The 20180-nt window shown below is 35.9% G+C and overlaps 3 protein-coding genes and 3 long non-coding RNA genes across 15 annotated transcripts in view; 3 read left to right on the top strand and 3 right to left on the bottom strand.

Moving 5' to 3' along the window:
* LOC126874604 (paramyosin, long form-like) overlaps positions 1-12735 on the top strand; it is a 23510-nt gene extending 10775 nt beyond the window's left edge. Inside the window, exons 8-16 of one of the 2 annotated variants that reach the window (XM_050636853.1) lie at positions 105-251; positions 595-811; positions 1409-1536; positions 1951-2063; positions 8632-8827; positions 9282-9410; positions 10215-10586; positions 11033-11491; positions 11975-12735. In XM_050636853.1, coding sequence (XP_050492810.1) covers positions 105-251; positions 595-811; positions 1409-1536; positions 1951-2063; positions 8632-8827; positions 9282-9410; positions 10215-10586; positions 11033-11425 — 1695 coding nt within the window. In that variant the 3' untranslated portion in view covers positions 11426-11491; positions 11975-12735. Of the gene's footprint in view, positions 1-104; positions 252-594; positions 812-1408; positions 1537-1950; positions 2064-8631; positions 8828-9281; positions 9411-10214; positions 10587-11032; positions 11492-11955 lie in introns of both variants that reach the window. The other variant, XM_050636860.1, reaches the window with a different exon arrangement.
* LOC126874695 (paramyosin, short form-like) lies at positions 3811-7885 on the top strand. The gene is made up of 3 exons (XM_050637024.1): positions 3811-3975; positions 4085-5074; positions 7125-7885. The coding sequence occupies exons 2-3, from the start codon at positions 4757-4759 to the stop codon at positions 7701-7703; spliced, it is 897 nt and encodes a 298-aa protein (XP_050492981.1). The 5' UTR covers positions 3811-3975; positions 4085-4756; the 3' UTR covers positions 7704-7885.
* Positions 10537-11026, bottom strand: LOC126874731 (uncharacterized). The gene is made up of 2 exons (XR_007692996.1): positions 10703-11026; positions 10537-10619 (listed from the first exon to the last, which is right to left on the bottom strand). It is a non-coding gene; the product is annotated as an uncharacterized LOC126874731 (long non-coding RNA).
* Positions 12704-18273, bottom strand: LOC126874713 (uncharacterized). Of its 6 annotated transcripts, none has more exons than XR_007692966.1 (6): positions 17581-18273; positions 16989-17508; positions 16173-16799; positions 15809-15882; positions 13450-13543; positions 12704-13373 (listed from the first exon to the last, which is right to left on the bottom strand). It is a non-coding gene; the product is annotated as an uncharacterized LOC126874713 (long non-coding RNA). The 6 variants fall into 6 exon arrangements; XR_007692963.1 differs by having other exon boundaries at positions 12704-13543; positions 16989-17321; positions 17415-17508; XR_007692965.1 differs by having other exon boundaries at positions 12704-13543; positions 16173-16824.
* On the top strand, positions 13542-20082 carry LOC126874679 (uncharacterized). Of its 3 annotated transcripts, none has more exons than XM_050637000.1 (6): positions 13542-14834; positions 14906-15312; positions 15388-15487; positions 15571-15672; positions 19164-19319; positions 19771-20082. In XM_050637000.1, exons 1-6 carry the CDS (start codon positions 14544-14546, stop codon positions 19834-19836), a joined length of 1122 nt encoding a protein of 373 aa, XP_050492957.1. In that variant the 5' UTR covers positions 13542-14543; the 3' UTR covers positions 19837-20082. The 3 variants fall into 3 exon arrangements, with proteins under 3 accessions (XP_050492957.1, XP_050492949.1, XP_050492967.1); XM_050636992.1 differs by lacking the exon at positions 19164-19319 and adding an exon at positions 16096-16251; XM_050637010.1 differs by lacking the exons at positions 19164-19319; positions 19771-20082 and adding exons at positions 16096-16251; positions 16734-16823.
* On the bottom strand, positions 19399-20180 carry LOC126874726 (uncharacterized). 2 transcript variants are annotated; one of them, XR_007692994.1, is made up of 3 exons: positions 20033-20180; positions 19705-19843; positions 19399-19583 (listed from the first exon to the last, which is right to left on the bottom strand). It is a non-coding gene; the product is annotated as an uncharacterized LOC126874726 (long non-coding RNA). The 2 variants fall into 2 exon arrangements; XR_007692985.1 differs by having other exon boundaries at positions 19399-19843.

The following is a 20180-nucleotide window of genomic DNA, read 5'->3' as shown; positions in this document are numbered from 1 at the left end:
CTTTAGAAGCAAAAGCAATCGTTGCTTCGAAGCGCATAAATATATATAGACGGAGTTTCTGTTAGTTTGGACCTTTGGAGTAAAAGGTCGACTGAATTTTACAGGTAGAGGAACTACGTCGTAAATACGGAGCTCGCATTCAGGAACAGGAAGAGCAGATCGAAACACTGCTCGTCAAGATCAACAACCTCGAGAAGCAGAAATCCCGCCTCCAATCTGAAGTAGAAGTGCTGATCATCGACTTGGAAAAGGTACAATTTCAAAACTTCTACTATTCTATGCTACTTTTTCACATATAAATCATCTTTTAAATTAAACTAAATCAACTTCTAAATTATATTATTTTCTTTTTTCAATACAATTGTCGAATACGACTGATAACTCCACGATTTCGTTTGGAATAGTTTTTCACGGAACAAAATGTATAAATAAAGCATTGTTGTGGGGCAAACGTTGAGTTAGGTGAAAATATTCGTAAAAGATTGAATACATTTTAATCTGTTTAAAGTTCACAATTTGCAACTTGTACGTAACATGATATTCCAATTGCAGTCATCAGCATTTTATTTATTTATGAATTTATCAATTTTTAAGGCCAATGGAACAGCTCGCGAACTGCAGAAACGCGTGGAACACTTGGAGAAGATCAATATCGAACTCAAGGCTCGCTTGGATGAAAGCGTGGCAATGTATGAACAAAGCCAACGTGATCTCCGCAACAAACAACAAGAACTCCAGCGCACCAACGCCGAACTCGATAAAACTCGCGAGCTGAAAGACCAACTGGCCCGTGAAAACAAGAAATTGGGAGGTGAGCAATTTCATAAGATTCAATCGACCGATATTTTTCCATTTTCTATTCTCTATTTTATATTTATCTGACATTTATATTATTACACGTCCGTAAATCATCAAGCACTTAATAAGATTAAAATAGGGATAAGTAAAAGCTGAGAATACAAAATATCGATGGCATCCATTAACTATTTGTATTATACGAAAAAATTGTACTCGGTTTCAAAGATTTTATTGTAAATCTAGCGTAACACGTATTATATTTGAAATTAAATATAGTAAGTGTCTGATGACTTACAGTAGCGGATAAAAAAAGTTTAAACGCTGAACATACGAAAGAATAGCGTAATTTGACAAAAATAATAAATAAATGCAATATACATATATCTCGAAATAGATTGTATAATCAAAAAGGGAAAGAATACACCAAAGTTACAAAATTGTTAATATTTATACAAATACTATGTTTAAACTGTTTTTTACCCGCTATTGCGTATCAAGTAAATGGAAAGAACGTGTGTGTAGTTAATTTCTTACCTTTAAAAAAGTAAATAAAATATCATAAACGAAGTATAGAAATAATTTTACATCAACTACTGCGTTATTGTTTTAGATGACTTGAACGATGCCAAGAACCAGCTGTCTGATATGAACCGCAGACTTCACGAACTGGAACTCGAACTCCGTCGGTTGGAGAACGAGCGTGAGGAACTCGCTGCCGCCTACAAAGAAGCCGAAGCAGTAAGTGGAATTTATTTATTTAAAGCGGTATTTATTTCAGTATCTTTAAATTTCTAAATTTTTTATAATATACATTGTCCTTATAATTGATGGATTTGTAATAGCAGCACTTAAATTTGATTAGTAGGAAATTAATGATTAGAAGCGTCGCTTATTATCTTACAGCCGAATTTTTCTCACTATATAAATTTTCTCAGTATATAAAATATTACCATTTCGAAATTAAGTTAATCATAATTTCTCTATTAATTTAGAAGAAAATTATACGACCTGATATAATTTCACAAAATAGTAGTGGAATGATAATCAGAAATATCATTTTCCCATATTATCCTCTAGAAATCATTTGGCTATAGTGTAGGAAGTTGAAAAGTTCGAAATATAGAATTGTTCGTAAAAGAAAATTGATCGCAGGGACGCAAGATCGAAGAACAGCGCGCTCAAAGACTGTCTGCTGAGTTGACTCAACTTCGTCACGATTACGAACGCCGCCTGACTGAGAAGGATGAAGAAATCGAAATCATCCGGTAAGTAATTAAATTGCGTTTGTTGTGCTTCTCCTTAAATTGCCCATTCAAATTTCATTATAATTTGCAATATTAATAATTTACGATTTTTTGGTACTAACACCGATGTTTAATTCTACGATGTTATTATTGCAAACGCATAGAGAATATAGTTTCCAGGTGACATATTTAACGTGACGTAATGATCTTTCCGTTTATCTCCGTTTATCTCTTCGTTGAAAATATTGAACCCTGGTATTAAGAGACTTATCTCCGCTTTCGTGTCATATACGTACGATGATAGACGACATAAGTCCTTCCTCTTTTTTATTAGTAGAGCAACCGATTCATGCGAAACGTTTTAATTCTAAAATAGCGAAGGTTAAACCAGAATTTAAATGAGAAGTAGCCAGAAAAGAGTTATTTCTATTCAATGAAATCATATTCTTTGAAGTCGATAAATCAATATTTTATGACATTTTTGACAAAGTATGCAGTTCTAAAAGTATCTCTGGGTCATATCCACAGCCGGTGATCAAATATAAAGTTAGAAAACATATGCGTTATTTATAGCAATAAAACGGTAATTCTAGAAAATCAATGATAAATTTAATCATTTTTAATAATTAAATGAATTCAATACTTCAACCAGAGATCAAATTTCCAGTAGAAACGAAAATCTCATTTTCCAACTCGATTACAGCTCAAATATTATACTATTTGTTATCCTCTAAAGTTGTATGATCTATGTCACACTTACGCACGACCATTATTTAACACGCATACGAGTTATGTAAGTGTTACAGAAAATCTATAAGCCAATATTACTTTCAAAACACTTTTCGTACGAACGTAGATCTGAAAAGTATCTATACGGATATGCGAATTTTTAACTTAGCCTTGATGCAGTTGGCTTTATTTCCGGTATAACTAACCAATGATATCCACCTATTAATAAAGATACGGTTAATTCTGTCATCGATCAGCCGCATCGATTAATCATCCAAGGTATTTTTGTATCGATCGAAAACACTCGAGTGAATATCCTGTTGTGATCTAGTTACTTATTTAAACGAAAATGGAAATTCAATCAGCATGGATCGACAAACGGGATTCGTCATCGAACGATGATCAGACCTGACAACTTTGTTTCTGTTTGGCTCGAGTCTCATCGGTATCGAAATGCCAAATGCCCGATACACACGTATATTGATTATGTCATTGTGAATGGGGTTTGTAAGAACCACGTGCTACAAAACAAGAAACGATATGTTTCTTTACCTGAAGAGGAAAACGGGATCCGATGAAAAGTATTAATAAAAATAAAAACATTTAGGAGAAACGAATACAAAATACGATAAATGTAAATCATTTAAAAAGAAGATACATACAATACTATGACAAGTTATGTTGTATACTGTACATATTCTATTTTTCTATACCGAAAAATATTTTTTCAAAAGGAGTGTTTAAAAGAATTACAATTACAAAATTTGACTATTTCGAAAAGATACATATTTACATCTCCAAAGAAATAATATCGCTATTACCACGCTATGTAATAAGGCTCAAAATTAAGAACATCGTTAAGGAAAAAAACACGACGTTACCTACATGAAAAATTGACAACGATATTATCAACCATTTTCAACGGTATCGTAAAGAGTATCGTCGTTCTGTAATGACATAAAGATTATTTGGGGTCATTAATTGAGGATGATGCATAAAGAGTACGCAATCCTACTATTAATAAACATCGTTCAACACCGATCAGTCACGATCTAATTATTAGCCGAGTGGTGCTGATTGGCCGTTCTCAATGTGGCAATCGTAAGGAAAAAGTACAAAAGATAGCAGCGCGCTTGACCGGCCTAATTTTTCTCGACCGTTTCGTAGCAACTGTCACCTCCGATCGTTCGACAATGAAAAATCTGTGAGTAAAAAAATCAGGGAATCTCCCATAAAAACGAAGTCCTGTATCTAACACATTTAACTCCACAAACACCGAAAGAAATACAATACGACAATCCTTTCTATTCAAGGTAGATGTTGGATGAAACATTAACAATACCCATACAAATACTCGAAAAAATAGATCCGCCAATTCGTCAAAGTGTACATTTCGAAGAAGCAGTTTGTCGGTGGTCGATATCTCCCAGTGAAGATCGATACTTGTGATATTATACATTGTAATAATAGCAAAGACAGAATTCGCAGAAGGAGAAATTCAAGCATAGATAAATCTCAAATATAGGTTTGGAGAATTTAGAATTCAAATTTTTATTCGATTGAAAGATTTAATCGGTAAACAAGACGATCAATACAAAAGTTTCAGCGAAGAGAGCAATACTCCTAAGAAAAATAAAAACGAAGAATATTTTAAGACACTTCCTATAAAAGCTTCGGAATCGTATGATACTCTACTCGAGAGAAATTTGTCAGAAATTGCTTTAGAAAAAAACTGACGGAAATTTTCCTACAGAGAAAACAGCTTCGAAAAGAAGAAGAGACGTCGATCATCTTCCAAGAAATTCTCTTCGTACGAACTCCTTTGCCAATCAGAAGAAGCTTTCAAACAACTCTTTAAGTAAAACTTGTGAAGAATCCTTTAAAGAGAAAACAATTTCCAAAGAACGCTTAAAGGCAATCCTCGAGTGAATTAAAAAAAAAAACCTATCTACCTAGAGAAACCGAAAACACCGCGACAAACAAAAATGTCAAGCTACGTGCCGCCAATGCACGTGCCTTTGGAGCCAAAATGGAAGCACTGGCCCACCTACATTTACGACAAGAACTACAATTACGGGATCAATTTCTATCAACCGATGCTGGATCACATCGATCGGCAAGCTCGATGTTCCTCGCTGCCACGCGATTATTGCGCTCGCAAAACAGAACCACCGGAATTACCCTGGTCAGATGGTAGAGCGTTATGGGAGGGCAAACCGATCGAAACATACTCGAGACACGAGCTGATCAGACGGGCGATCGATGCTGAGGACGAGGCCAGGGATCATCTGTCCCAGTTCAAGGTACGAGACTAGATCGGAGAGCGAAAGTTAGGCCGACTCGAGCGTGGAAAAGCGGTCGATTCGCGCGGTTAGGCGCCTTCGCGACTGCTTGACCTTTTCGTTCGCTAAATTTGGCGTCACGGAAGGAACTGCACCAACGTAGACGGACTTTATACGACGCTGAATACTCGGCGAGGCTGCTGCCGTCTTTTAAACATACTTCTGTCAATCGAACGAGCGTAAGAATGAATTCCTCTTGAGAGGAAAGTCACGGTCGTTGAAAATCGATTTGGTGAATTGGGTGGGGCATGCGTAATTCGAGTGAATGGGATTTCTTTGTTTGAGAATTGGCTTGGAAGTGACGGGCGTACGATGAGATTTGGTTTAAGCTAAGTTTTAAGTTTTTGGATTTTGACGTTTGCTTCCGGCGGCCAGACGTACGTATCGATCGTTCTGTAAGCAGTGAGATTCTTCTAAAAGTTGAAGTTAAACTGTGAAGTAACGCAGTGCGTCGCAATAACAAGTTTTATAAAAGAGGAACAAGGAACTTGGAGTTAGAAAAAGCTAGAAGTGTTTATAAAAGATAAAGGAAAACGTAAGATTGATCGATAATGATCGATAGATAGTTGATTATTTGCATCTAATATATGTACCGGAAAAACTGCATTGCTTGTACTATTACTTAACGTTACAGAGATAGTTATATAAGTACGTAATTTTTAAAAATTCCATAATTATAATTTTATAATTTTTAAAAATCAGATACGTCAGAATAATCTTGAAATAATTGATTCAGTGGTAAATATTATAGCGATTACAGAGACTAAGTTATATAATTTTTGCGATACAAATATCTATAGGTACAATCCATTTTCTTCAATATCTTTGAACACATTAAAACGTGATGTTTGACGTATTTCGGATTTCAAGACTGTGCAATATAGTGGAATGGAAGAGTTGGCAGTATTCTGTTCAACAAATAAGTTACTGTTTACGCTATTGTTTAATTCTAAATGCACGAGATAAATTTAAACAGATATTATTTATTTGCTTCTATAATATATGTTTCCGATAATACATATATATACTGCCTATATAGTCAACGTTTTTATATAAATCACTTTTCAATGTTCTTCCGTTTGAAAATATATCTTTAACATTTCTGTTTATCCTTGAAATTTTATCCAATAGAACATGATATACAGCCGAAAGGTAAAATCCTATCGTCACTGGAATAAAAATTTCGAAGCATAAAAACGGAAATATAGATTAGAAACCGATCGTATTACTCTCGAAAGTTCTAGTTTTAGAAAGTCTTCTATAATTCATTGTCAGCCCAATAACTCGAGCCTGTGACGCTCCATTGCCGCCCCACTGTCACCAAATCTTAATTTAACACGGTCAGAGCGAGTCATTGGCAAGAAATCTTCGGCGTAAAATGAAACCTATTATAGTTGCGCGATAGAAAGCGGGAATTCCTAAATTTCTTATTGTTATTAATACCGTGCAACCTAAGCCTCCGCCATTGCTCTTATATTTACCGATTCAGTGTAAGGAAATAGATATATATCGCGGAAGCGGTAACATCTGGCAGGCAGTTAGATCTTTCCGTAATTCACAATGGAAGCAATGAAACGAATCGAGACGCAACTCAGAAGGGTGCCAAGTCTCGCGGCGCGTACATTAAAAAATCCATCTCGCGTCCCGTGTGTCCCGGGGCCGGGAAGCTAGCAGCTTGCTCAGATTGGCAGTCGTTCTCGAGTCTCTAGAGAGAGTCGATCGAGAGTGTGCATCGGTCACTTTCGAATTCTGGACCGCTGCGGCTAAGTTTAGGCTCAGTCGAGACTACCCTCAGACCAGGGAACGATCGTAGGAAAGGGTCGCGTTTGTGAAAACCACGATTTCTAATCGCTTTCGCTCTTCGTCTCGACATATTTTTCTGTTTTTTTCTAATCATCGCGATTAATCGCGTCGATCGAACGTGACGATCAAAATCGACGATCAACCGCGAAGATCGTGGGGGTGATTTATGCGAGCACGGGTCTGACCTGGTGCTTTCGTCTTCTTAAAGATAGCGAATCGGTCCGACTTCAGTTTGTCGAAGACGGCGCAGGCCAGCCACGTGACTAGAGAAGTATTTCCACGAAAATTTGAAGATTTCCGGCTAAAACCGTTGCCCTTGCTCGTGGATAGTGCACGCACCAAAGCTGAGGCTAGACAGCTGCAACGTGAAATGGCCGACATCGATTTCCGATCGCTGAGAGACGTGCAACACATGTCCGAGGTACAGGACGCCCTCGATCATGGAAGAAGTCTGCGTGGTAAATCAGCTAGAGCGATTGAGTTCCATTTAACGGCGGAAGCTCTGAAGAACTTGAACAAGAGTCAAGAATTGGCCGATATTAGAAAGTACCAGAGGGAGACTGCCTCCGCGAATTATTCGTGGGACTGCAGAGATCATCTGAAGTTAATGGAGGAGAGAACGAGGAATTTGTTGGATGAGGATAGATTGACCGCGCCGTTGAACAGCCTGAGCAGGGAGCTGAAAGGATACGAAGAGAAGTCGAGCAACTACTACCTGGACAAGAGGTATCGACACCCGACCAGACCGAGACGATTATACGGATGCCTGGGAATCAGGCCCGCTTGAAAGGATGGAAATTCTAGTAGATTAGTTTAACCGTGTGGGTAAGAGTAATGTGACACGGAACAATGAAGAGAATAAACGATAAATGAGAAGTAATTGCACTGTCGTTTGATTCTCAGAAGCTTGTAATTGTAGATTAGGCGAGTAACAATTTGTTGAAGAAGAAAATGTTTTGATTAGACGAATTTTTGTTTTACTTTTTTCTCTATTCATTATGCCTTTACAGGTATTGAAGCTTTGTTTAAAACATCGGCGCATATTTATAAGAAAAATTCACCTCTATGCAGGATAACAATCATCTCTTTTCATCAAATATTCGTCATCAAATTTTTCATCAAATATTTTTTATTCTCTAGATTTAGATTCGTTGACTCCGACTTCTATTCAATTTTGAGATTTTTTAATTCGATTTTTATTTAGAGTAGTTGCAAATTCGTAACTCTTTGACTTCGATATCGGATGAAATAACCATCATCTTTTCTAGACGTCAAAGAAACACTAAAGTAAATTACGTGCATCTTCCTTGTTACATAAATACACTTTCCACTTGTGATATGGTAATGCCTCCGAAATCACTGCATCCGTTGCCAAACTAACTATGCATTAAAGCAGCCGAACTAACCCTGCATCGAAATAGATAAAGCACAAAGAATGCCCAACCAAAGTGTTTCAAAACATCCCGGTAATCTAACACTCGTTGCATTACTAAATACGTTACTGGTAAAATGTCAAACATTTCTAAACGTGTTAACCTTGGATATTCACCGATGATGCGGTTTTCTCGCAAACAATACCAACGAGAGAAAGACGTGGTATCTTCCGACGATCCAAAATTCTTGCTGTTGTCACCTGGAAACAATAATCTGGTTTGAACCTTCTAAAACGATTGAAAGGGGTAATCGTATTGTTCATACGGAATGAAATAAATTAGCAAACAGACCAGTATCGAGATCGAGCAGCTGAATGCCCGCGTGGTTGAGGCGGAGACGAAATTGAAGTCCGAGGTGCAGCGCGTGAAGAAGAAGATGCAGATCCAGATCACCGAACTGGAACTGTCTCTGGACGTTGCCAACAAGAACAACATCGACTTACAGAAGACCATCAAGAAGCAATCGCTCACTTTGACTGTAAGTAGAACCTGATAGAATAAAAAGAAGTTTATGTTAATGCGTTGGCTGATTATCTGACATTTAACGAGTTAAATACGACGAGACAAATTGAAGTTAAAGAACAGATTTTTATCAATACAAAATGGTGATATTTAATTTTACTTGGTATATTTGATTATTTAACCATTCTATTTAGGTGATTCAATGTTACGCGTATACTTTTAATAAAATGTTCTAATGCGTCTTTTTAATTTAGTTTTGGAGTTTTGCCAAAGAAATTAATTCCTAACACGAAATGTATCGATAAAATTAGTTCTGAGTCGATACATATGTGGAAATCTCACCCACCTGTAGTAATGACATCCTTACGAAAATTTGTGCGTTATATGAGTGATAGGTGGCAGTTAAAAAAATAATGACGCTTATTTGGCAAAATACTGTGTATTTTAAACGCTGTGTTATTATCTTGTAGGAACTCCAAGCCCACTACGACGAAGTTCAACGCCAATTACAAGTGACCCTAGACCAACTGGGTATCAGTCAACGACGCCTGCAATCGTTGACAGCTGAGCTAGAGGAAGTACGCGGCAATTACGAATCTGTAAGTATCGTATTTACTGTGAATAATTTATCATAAAAATTCAATATTTTTTCATTTGACATTACATATATTTACTTACTAAATTAATCAATTTTATGGTAAAGTAGAGATTTCGGGCCGAAGTGAATTAAAATTCTGATTGAATTTAATTTCAAAATCTCCAGCTGTTCCTTTCACAATGCATTCTGTTGTAAAGAAATTTTCGACGTTTTTATTATTATTTTGATATTTTTATCTCTAAATTAAGGAATAAAACAAATTAAATTCAGATTAGATAGACGAACCATGGAATGATGAAATGGATAAAACGAAACGGCAGGATTTTCCACTCGATAGTTTGAATGAGCAATTGATGTTAGACAAGTTATAAATACATCAGACTAAACGGTGATGCTAAGCAGTAACTTCAAATGTACCAACCAGTTGCATAAAACTTTGATTCCTCTGCCACTAAGTTGATTCGTCTATTCTTAAACTTTGTATACTGAAATTATTGAAAAGGTCTTGACGAATTAATCGACATTTTTAATTTTCTTAATATTATGATCCAATATTTATAACAAAACAATGCAAGGAAAATTAATCTAATATGAAAGATCTTCTTAAAAAATGGAACAAACACAGTATCCATAAATCAGAAGAAAATTAATTGCATATTCTGCTTAACGCTTCAATTACCAATACGAGTTATCGTTTACTTAAAAAACCAAATCATGTAGTATCATTACCACTTGTCTGCACTATGCCTATTCTTCTTTCGTCTCCACATGATAATAGATAACATAACTAACAATATTTTTAAAGGCCCTCCGTGCAAAGAGAACCGTCGAGCAGCAATACGAGGAGTCGGTTAGTCGCATCAACGAATTGACTACCATAAATGTGAACATCGCTTCATCGAAAGCGAAACTCGAGCAAGAACTGGCTACCCTGGCCGGAGACTACGAAGAAGTGACGAAGGAGCTGAGAGTGAGCGACGAGCGATACCAACGGGTACAAACCGAACTGAAGCACACCGTGGAGATCCTGCACGAGGAACAAGAACGTATCGTCAAGATCGAGGCCATCAAGAAGTCCCTTGAAATTGAAGTGAAGAACCTGTCCGTGAGATTGGAGGAAGTCGAGGCGAACGCTATCGTCGGTGGCAAGCGTATCATCAGCAAACTCGAGGCTAGGGTGAGTTTAAGATTCCTTCCATTTGATTTATTCCTGTGGACGACATTGTTATTTTCAGAAAGCAATAGAACGAAACTCATTAAAATACGTAACAGAAATTATAAACGACTATTCACCGTATGAAAAATGTTTGCATTCTTTTTTCCATAGGCTGTAAGAATCTAGTTCCAATTTTTTTAATTAAAGGTTACTCCAACTAGATTTGTAGATCATCTGCAATTTATTATTCTAAAAAAAAATCCTTTTTGATTGGTACCAAATATTTTTAGTAGCATTAATGAAATATCTACAAAATTTACCTATTTAATTACACTTATGCTACAGAGAAACAGTTAAACATTTATAGCATGCAATCCAATTTTTTATAAATTATTCCTTTACCTTGCCACACGAATATTTCATTTTTACGAGGCAAATTCAACGTTTTTCGATTATTCTTCTAACAGATCCGCGACTTAGAACTGGAACTTGACGAAGAGAAGCGCCGACATGCCGAGACTGTGAAGATTCTCCGCAAGAAGGAACGCAACATCAAGGAGGTGATGATTCAGGTAGAGGAGGACGCGAAGAACATTGCGTTGTTACAAGAATCGTTGGACAAGGCGAGCCAGAAAGTGAACATCTACAAGAGGCAACTGCAAGAACAGGAAGGCATGTCCCAGCAGAGCGTGACCAGGGTCCGCCGATTCCAAAGGGAATTGGAGGCTGCTGAAGATCGTGCTGATACCGCTGAGAGCAACTTGACTCTGATCCGCGCAAAACACCGCAGCTTCGTCACCACCTCCAGCGTGCCCGGTTCTCAGGTGTACCTCGTCCAGGAGACGAGGTCTGACCTGTAAAAACGCCATCGCCATCGACACCCCATCCTTTGCCACTTCGAACGCCACCTCGTCGTCTTTAGAAACGTACGTACTTGATGAATAAGTTATGTAAGCTTTGGCGAATGTGATCTAAAATAAAGATAAAAGATAATAAGATGAAACAATGGATCATTTCAACTACATTATTAGTTATATTTTAGAAATAATCAAATACACGATACACGATTGTTGATCGATTGTTATTTACCTTAATGTTCGTCTATGACTCCTATGATCATAATTTCAATTAGATCAATTAATTTTACACTATTTGATTTTATTTTGTATTCTATATTTTACAAGATAAAAATCATGAAAAATTAAAAATAACTTACACAAAATTGTTTCATGATTCTTTGCTTTTTGATTACCTACCTACAATCCAATAATACCAGTTGATGTTACCATCATCTTACACCACGTATCTAAGTGTACAATTAAGGAAATATCGTGAGATTTCAAACGATCATCGGATAATTCAGTAAATTTATATTTTCGAAAATATACAGTTCCACGATTGTGTGACAGGTGTCACGAGCAAACGACGAAGAAAAGGAAGAGCCTCTATACGTCATCGTTAGTTGAAAGAGCCGAGAAGAGTTTCCAACGGGCCGTACCGCGAACATCGTAAGGAAGAAGCAACGAGGAAAAGAAACAGTATCGAAATGTCGTATCATCTTATTTAATTGTATTATGACAACGCCCAACGACCCGTCGCAAATTCAAAATACTTGGCCAACGAAACGCGGTACCCGTCGTAACGAACCAAATAAATGCAAAAACCGAAAGGGCATAAGCATTAATGAACAAGCAACGTGAAGGAAGCAACCATCTTAAAACGCATAACACCGTCGCTATTCGATTAGATGGATTATCAACCCAAAAAATGAAAATATATACACATACATACATATTATACAATATTATACACGCAAAAAATCAACAACGATTCGTTATATCTTCCTTGTATCCGTTATGTCAGCATCACGAAGCGTAAGGAGTGGAAATATAATATTATAAATATATAAATAAATAAATAAGGAAAAAAGTAAAAGAAATTAAATGAAAAACGCGAGACGTAGATTTAACTTTTTCTCTCTCTCTCTCCTTACGCCTCTTTGATCGCGCGTGTCGCACTTGTATTTAAATGGATTAACTTTAATTCTACTTCTACTATTATATTATAGATAGGTATTATTGCCCATACACACAACTCTCACTGTACGACATACACGATAACCTGTGTCAAACAATAATTTAATAAATAAACTGAAACACGTACGTACGAAGCCGATGGAATACATTTCCTTCCATAGTTTGCAAGATAAAGATTAAACACTAATACCGATATATTCCTGTAACACATCCTATCGAAATGTATCGAGTTTTTTTGTAATTCTTCTTCTATTTCTTAATGTTACGATGATCCTTTAATCTATCCTCCTTTTTTAATACGTTTTATGCTGATAGAGAAAAGTTTAACCTTTTCGAAGCTAAATATCTTAGGAAGAAAAAATATTGTAAAATACCGTTCTAATACCGTGTTTATATTTTAATAATTATCGTAATATTTTATCACTGTAACTAACGAACCATAGAACTTTAACTACGAATGAAATTAATAAACTGTTGCTATATTTATAAAGAACACAAATTTTATTTATTACACTACAGCATGTGTGGTATGGAATTCTCAACTTTAATTACTAAAGTATAAGATACATATTCTGTCCTATTATCATAGCCTTATTAATATTAGCCTATGGACGTTCGTGCCATTTCATATTCGTATTTTTTATTTTCACAACTTTTACAAATATCGATATTGAGCAAATCCTGATTTTATCCAAATTATATCAATTAATATTATCGATATAAAATTTTAATCACATCGAAGACACGATATGCAAGGAGACGTTATCCTAGTCTAATAAATGAAGCACATAAATTCGTTAAAAAAATGTGATTGGATGATCGGAGGAATAAAAATGTATGCAATTTACCATTAGATGCAAGAAGTATCGTTATTAACGCTATCCTTTGCTTGCAGGAAGTTATCATGGCATCGAACCCCATAGTGATGTGTCAGTGCGAAATCTATAACAAAAAACAGAATTCTATTAAATTTACAGCTTTGACGATAATAATTATACAAATACATAAAAATAAAAATATCGCTAATCCAAACCTAACACTAAATATGGATATCATATTCAAGCGATTGCCATATCGTCACCTAATCTTCTTCGATTAACAGGTTAATTAAGAATAATAAATAAATAACGAATTGATATAATTTCACTTCGTGTCCAAAGCTTTTCCCTTCTGTACCCCTTTGCGAACAATGATATAAGGCGAGTTGGAGAAGATGTATCCTAAATACAAAATATGTACTCAAGATTAGAAATCATAAGAAGATAATCACTAACGAAGTTCGTAATCAGTTATATTAATGAAAATATACATAAAAATTTTAATTCTTTTTTTTAATGCGTCGATTTGTTGCGTCTATGGTAATGAACAGGTTTAGTTGTAGATGTAATCACAAAACACTTGTTTTTCACAGCAATATCATTAAAAAGAATCAATTCGTTCAGTATCATTTACAAAAAAAAAAAACACAAATCGATATAATTTTTAGATGCTCAGATAGAGAATTTTTCTGTTTTACATTTAGTTTTCCACGAAGCGAATACTCCTGCACAAGATACTGAATATATGGCTTACATATGCAAACTTGTATTTTTAAAGACAAATTTGATACATGAATATTGCTCCGTGTATGTAATTACTTCCCTTTGTCTAGTAGTATGCACGTGCCAATGCATAATACAATCAATAATCACCATCCAGTCATCTAAGAACGCAAGAACTAACTGTTTTCCAATAAACGAGTCTTCCTACATATTATGTGTATCATTTATTAATTCGCACGTGCATACAAGACAACGTTACACCGGAAAAACCGTGCTTTTATAGGTACTTTCAAAGAAAACTAATAACTTCCTGGCAGCCAAGAATTTACTCGTCTCTTCCTAGTGTGTGAATTGAAACGTGTTTAATCGAATTCATTAGACGTAGGGGATTCGTTGAGATTATGTCGAAACAAATAACACCGGAAGATGTAATCCAGTTTACCCGGCTCAGTGTAGCTTTAAGCTTTTGTTGGCCATCTGCTGACAACAGCGGTAGTTACAAAATAGCACAAATCTGTATTGTCATCAACGCTTTCCTGATCCTCCTGCCTTCGTTGTACTCCATTTATTTGTATTTAGTCGATATAAGCTTTCACTTGGAGGCTCTCTTCAAATGTATCAACTTAACGATATACACCACGCAACTTATTATTCAAACTTGTATATGTTGGATAAAGCGTGACAAGCTGCAAGTAAGTTCGACCTCGCGTCCCTTCGTCAATTAATTCGCGTCGAAATCATTGATGTTTAAAATATGTTGTAGCGTATAATTGATGAGATGGTGAAGTGCGTTAACGAGGCGCAGAATTTCGAAAGAGATATTTTCATGGCACATATAGTAAAATACAATATTATTTACGTTGGTTACGTAGTTGCTATATATGCGACCCTGACCTTTTTTATATTTGGACCTCTAGTCTTACCGATTCCAACCCTAGTGGAAGTGGAGTATCCGTTTCAAGTGAATTATACGCCAGTAAATTTTATCATCTACTTGCATCACAGCAGCGCGTGCCTCGCTGTTACTGCACATTTATGCATAGGTGTGTTTGGTGCGCTTTTAATGTGGTTCGCTGCCGTAAGATTCGAATGTTTAGTCGTGGAAATTCAGAAAACTACGAACATTCGTATGTTAGTTGTTTGTATTAAAAAACAATTACACTTAAGAAGGTAAGAAGAATATTTTACCATGTGTGATTTAACAGAGACATTTGTGTTCGTTATAAACAGTTTCCCTGTATCTAGGTACGCCGAGGAAGTGGTTGGTTGCTTTCGCTTCATAATACTTTATGTGTTGGGAATGACAACGTTTACTATAACTCTATGTGGGATTTTATTGATAGTGGTATGTGGATCTTTTGGTATTTTCTGTTCGGTATAATGAATCGGTGATACAATTTCGTAGAATTTAAATTAGGACATTTACAGGATTCACCAGTAACTACGAAAGTGGAGCTCCTCGACGCTAGTGCCTTCTGTCTCATCCTCACATTCATGTATGCGTGGCCAGCTGATTATTTGCAAGACGCTGTAAGTATTTGTGTGCGATAATTGTATGACAAGTAGCAAAGAAAAAGTTTATGAAACGAATAAAAGCATCTCGTACGTGAATTTTTGCGTTAAGAAATATATTTCCAAATTTAATAACATATCGATACAAACTCACTCTGAGATGCAATCTGTTACGAAATTGTCCTCCGTGTTTTTTGCACTCGAAATTGTAACTAACGATCTTCGAACCTGGAAACATATAGAAACGTATTTTTTTCTACGGATAAATAGTAAGTAAACGTCCACTTATCATGGCGTCGTGGACATTCGATTGATTACAATTTTACGACAAGAAACGTCAGTTGCAAAAATACTTACAATACCAAACAAATTATGTTTTGTTATGTATAATTACGTATTTCGTTATGTACATAATTACGTATAATATTGTCTAATTTTTAGAGCGTTAACGTTTCCAGAAGCGTATACTATATGGAATGGTACAAACAACCACTAGAAATGCAAAAGGACATACTCACCGCATTGGTCCATCAGAAACCAGTGACACTTTCTGTCAGTTGCTTTATGCCAGAGCTTAATTTACGTTTTTATTGTTCGGTAAGGCAAATCAATATCTCCAATGTCAATCATGATGGTGAATAGATTATCGATATTTATGTACTATCATTCGTTTTGACAGTGTATATATTTACACATTTTCGTGCATTCTTACTTGTTGCATATTTACATACACCCGTTATAAGTATGTAATGAGTCTGAAGGCAAGAAACTGGGAAATGAATAAATTATCCTGTTAATCAGGTCGTAACTGAGTAAAAAAAGTCTACGGTCGTGGAATTAAAACATAATGATGTCATTTTGTTCGGTTTTGGATCGCGTAAATGTAAATACAGGATAATTGATAGGAAGGTTAATAGGAAGAAATATGAAGAAAGCTCGCGGAAAAATATAGAGAATATTAAATGAAGATATTATGTTCAAGAGATTAGCAATGTCAGTGACACGTTATCTAGTTTCCCCTGATTAACAGGTTAATTACGAATAATACGTATATAAATAACGGGTTGATATCATTTCAGTTCGTGTCCAACGCCTTCTCCTTTTGTACTGCTTTGCGTACCATGGTACAAGACCACTAGTATATCCTAAATACGTAATATGTAGTGAAGACTAGAATATGATGAAAGGATACTCATAAAGAAAGAAATTCCAAACTAGTTGTTTCAATGAAAATATACATTAAAACTCATTATTTTCAGGATGCATGCGCACGAAGAAAACCGTTAATATTACTGTAATATAATTTTGGATATTATAACAGCCACGTTACTTACATTACGCTTTTTGATAGTGTTCTAATTACCCGTTGTGTAGGGTTACGGGTTGTCCATTATTTCTTCCATAGATGGTATTGAGCAGACAGAGGACCGCATCAAATGTCTTCGCGTTGACTACGCTTGTAATCACAGATCACCCGTTTTTTACAACGATGTCATGAGAAATCATCCAGACTCATCCTCAAAGAAATATAAGTCGATACAACTACTAGATGTTTAGATGGAAAACTTTGTTATTATTTTAGTCTTAGCTATACATATCGCCCAAGATACTAAATATATGGCATCGTGCACATATGCCACGTTGCATTTTCGAAGAAGGTTCTGCAACTTGAATATTGTCGGCTGTACGTAATAACGTGCCTTTGTGCCTCTCTAGTAACCAGAAACGTGCAAATGCATAATGCAATTAATAATTCTTACCATCGAAGCACCTAACAGTAGTATAAGAACTCCGTACTTTCCAATAAACACGAGTTGTTCCTGCGTATTTTCAGTATCATTTATTGATTCGCACCTGCATACAAGGTAATGTTGTACCAGTAAGGGTATGATTACGTAGTTACGTTCAAAGAAAAGTAATAACTACCTGGCTCCCAAGAACCTGGACATATCTTCCTACTGTGCGAATTGAAACGTGTTTAGTTCGATTCATTAGATGTAAAAGTTTGTTGAGATTATGTCGAAACAAATAACACCGGAAGATGTAATCCAGTTTACTCGGCTCAGTGTAGCTTTAAGCTTTTGTTGGCCATCTGCTGACAATAGCGGCAGAAGCCGCGGCAGTTACAAAATTGCACAAATTTGTATTGTCATCAACGCTTTTCTGATTCTTGTGCCTTCGTTGTACTCGATTTATTTGTACTTAGACGATATAAGTTTTTACTTGGACGCTCTCTTCAAATGTATCACCTTAACGATATACACCACGCAACTAGTTATTCAGACTTGTATATGTTGGAAGAAGCGCGACTCGCTGCAAGTAAGTTCAACCTCGCGTCCCTTCAGCAATTAATTCGCGTCGGAAGCATTGATGTTTGAAACATGTTGTAGCGTATAATTGGAGAGATGGTGAAATGTGTGAACGAGGCGCAGCAGTTCGAAAGAGAAATTTTCATCGCACATATAGTAAAATGCAACGTCCTTTATAGTGCTTATGTAGTGGCTGTTTATACGTCGCTAACCTTTTTTATGTTTGGGCCTTTGGTCTTACCTATTCCAACCTTGGTCAATGTAGAATATCCGTTTGAAGTTAATTATACACCAGTAAATATTATCATCTACTTACATCACAGCAGCGTATGCCTCACCGTCACTGCACACTTATGCATAGGCGTAGTTGGTGCGCTCTTAATGTGGTTCGCCGCTGCAAGATTCGAATGTTTAGTCGTGGAAATTGAGAAAATTACGAATATTCGTATGTTGATCGTTTGTATTAAGAAAGAATTATTTTTAAGAAGGTAAAGATAATGTTTTATGTTGTTTGATGTAAGTTAGTCTTTGATGTAAGTTTGTCTTCGTTTTAAGTAATTTCTCTCTGTCTAGATACGCGGAGGAAGTGGTCGGTTGTTTTCGCTTTATAGTACTTTATGTCTTGGGAATGACAACGTTTACCATAGCTCTGTGTGGGATTTTGATGATAATGGTATGTGAATCTTCTGGTGTTTTGTGTATAGTATAAGGAATCGGTGATTCAATTTGTAAACAGGATTCTCCAATAACTACGAAAATGGAGCTCGTTAACTCTAGTGCCTTCTGTCTCATCCTCACATTCATGTATGCGTGGCCAGCTGATTATTTGCAAGACGCTGTAAGTATCTGTATGTGATTATTGTAAGGATAGTAACTGTAAAAAGTTTCATGCATCAGATAAAAACATCCCGTGAATATTTTCGAATTATTCGGTAACACATCGACACAGACTTATTGTCAAACCCAGGCCGAATCGAAATGGAACTTCTCGTCCTCCTCACCGGAAATTATTTCCAACTGTCGTCGGACTTTAAAACACATAGACTTCCATATAATAAATACGCAATAAAATATCCATCGTCGAAGCTGTTCGATTGATTACAATGTTGCGTCAAGATATTTCTATCTTGTACATAATTCCTTGCGTTATAAATTAAATTATATTTTTGTCGCGTATAATTAATCTTGCATAATTTTCAGAGTGTGAACGTCTCGCAAAGCGTATACGACATAGACTGGTACGAACAGTCTTCAGAAGTGCGAAAGCACATGCTCAACGTGTTGGTTCATCAAAAACCGGTAACACTTTCTGTCGGTTGTTTTATGCCGGAACTTAATTTGCGTTTCTTTTGTTCGGTAAGAGAAATCAATGTCTCTTTTGTCAATTATAATAGTCAATAGACTATCGATATTTACGTAATGTTTTGTCAGTGTATATATTTTTATATTTCTTTGCATTCTTATTCTCTGCTTGGATATAAATATATAATATGCACTGGTCCGCAGAGAAGAAACTGTGAAGGGAACGAATTAACCTGTTAATCAGGTAGTCATTGAACAGAAGACTCCTACGATCATAATATTAAAGCTTACTAAATTCATCTTATTCGGTTTTCGACACTGCAAATGTAAACGTCGCATATGTAATTAGAGTTTGACGGAAAGCATACAAAAATATATAGAGCCCTAAATAAAGGTATTATGTTCGAGGGATTACCAATTCGAATAACGATTACAATACCTTTCTCTGATTAACAGGTTAATTACGAATGTTATATATATAAATAACAAGTTGATGTCATTTCAGTTCGTGTCCAACGCCCTCTCCTTCTGTACAGCTTTGCGTGCCATGGTACAAGACGAGTCGATATAAGTGCGTCCTAATAACATAATACGTAATCAAGATTAGCAGTCACAATATAGTAATCACGAATCAAGTTTATAACTAATTGTATCAGTGACAATATACATTAAACGTAATTTTCCTTTTTTTATAATACATACGAACGTGTATGAATCGTTAGTATGCACAGTGGTTGTCACATATAGCAAAATGTCACATGCCTTACCGTTTTTACATAATTATTTAGTTCGAGTAAAACATAGTTGTTCGATACGCTTTTGCGATTTTTTTACGCTCCAATTCCTAGTCTTACCGATCCCAGGTATGGTGAAGGTAAAAAGCCTTAGACAGTTTTTTCATTTCTTAAATAATTC

The sequence above is a fragment of the Bombus huntii genome, chromosome 2 (genome assembly GCF_024542735.1).
Source record: "Bombus huntii isolate Logan2020A chromosome 2, iyBomHunt1.1, whole genome shotgun sequence".
Classification (NCBI taxonomy): domain Eukaryota; kingdom Metazoa; phylum Arthropoda; class Insecta; order Hymenoptera; family Apidae; genus Bombus; species Bombus huntii.
This window is presented reverse-complemented; position numbering and strand designations above follow the sequence as displayed.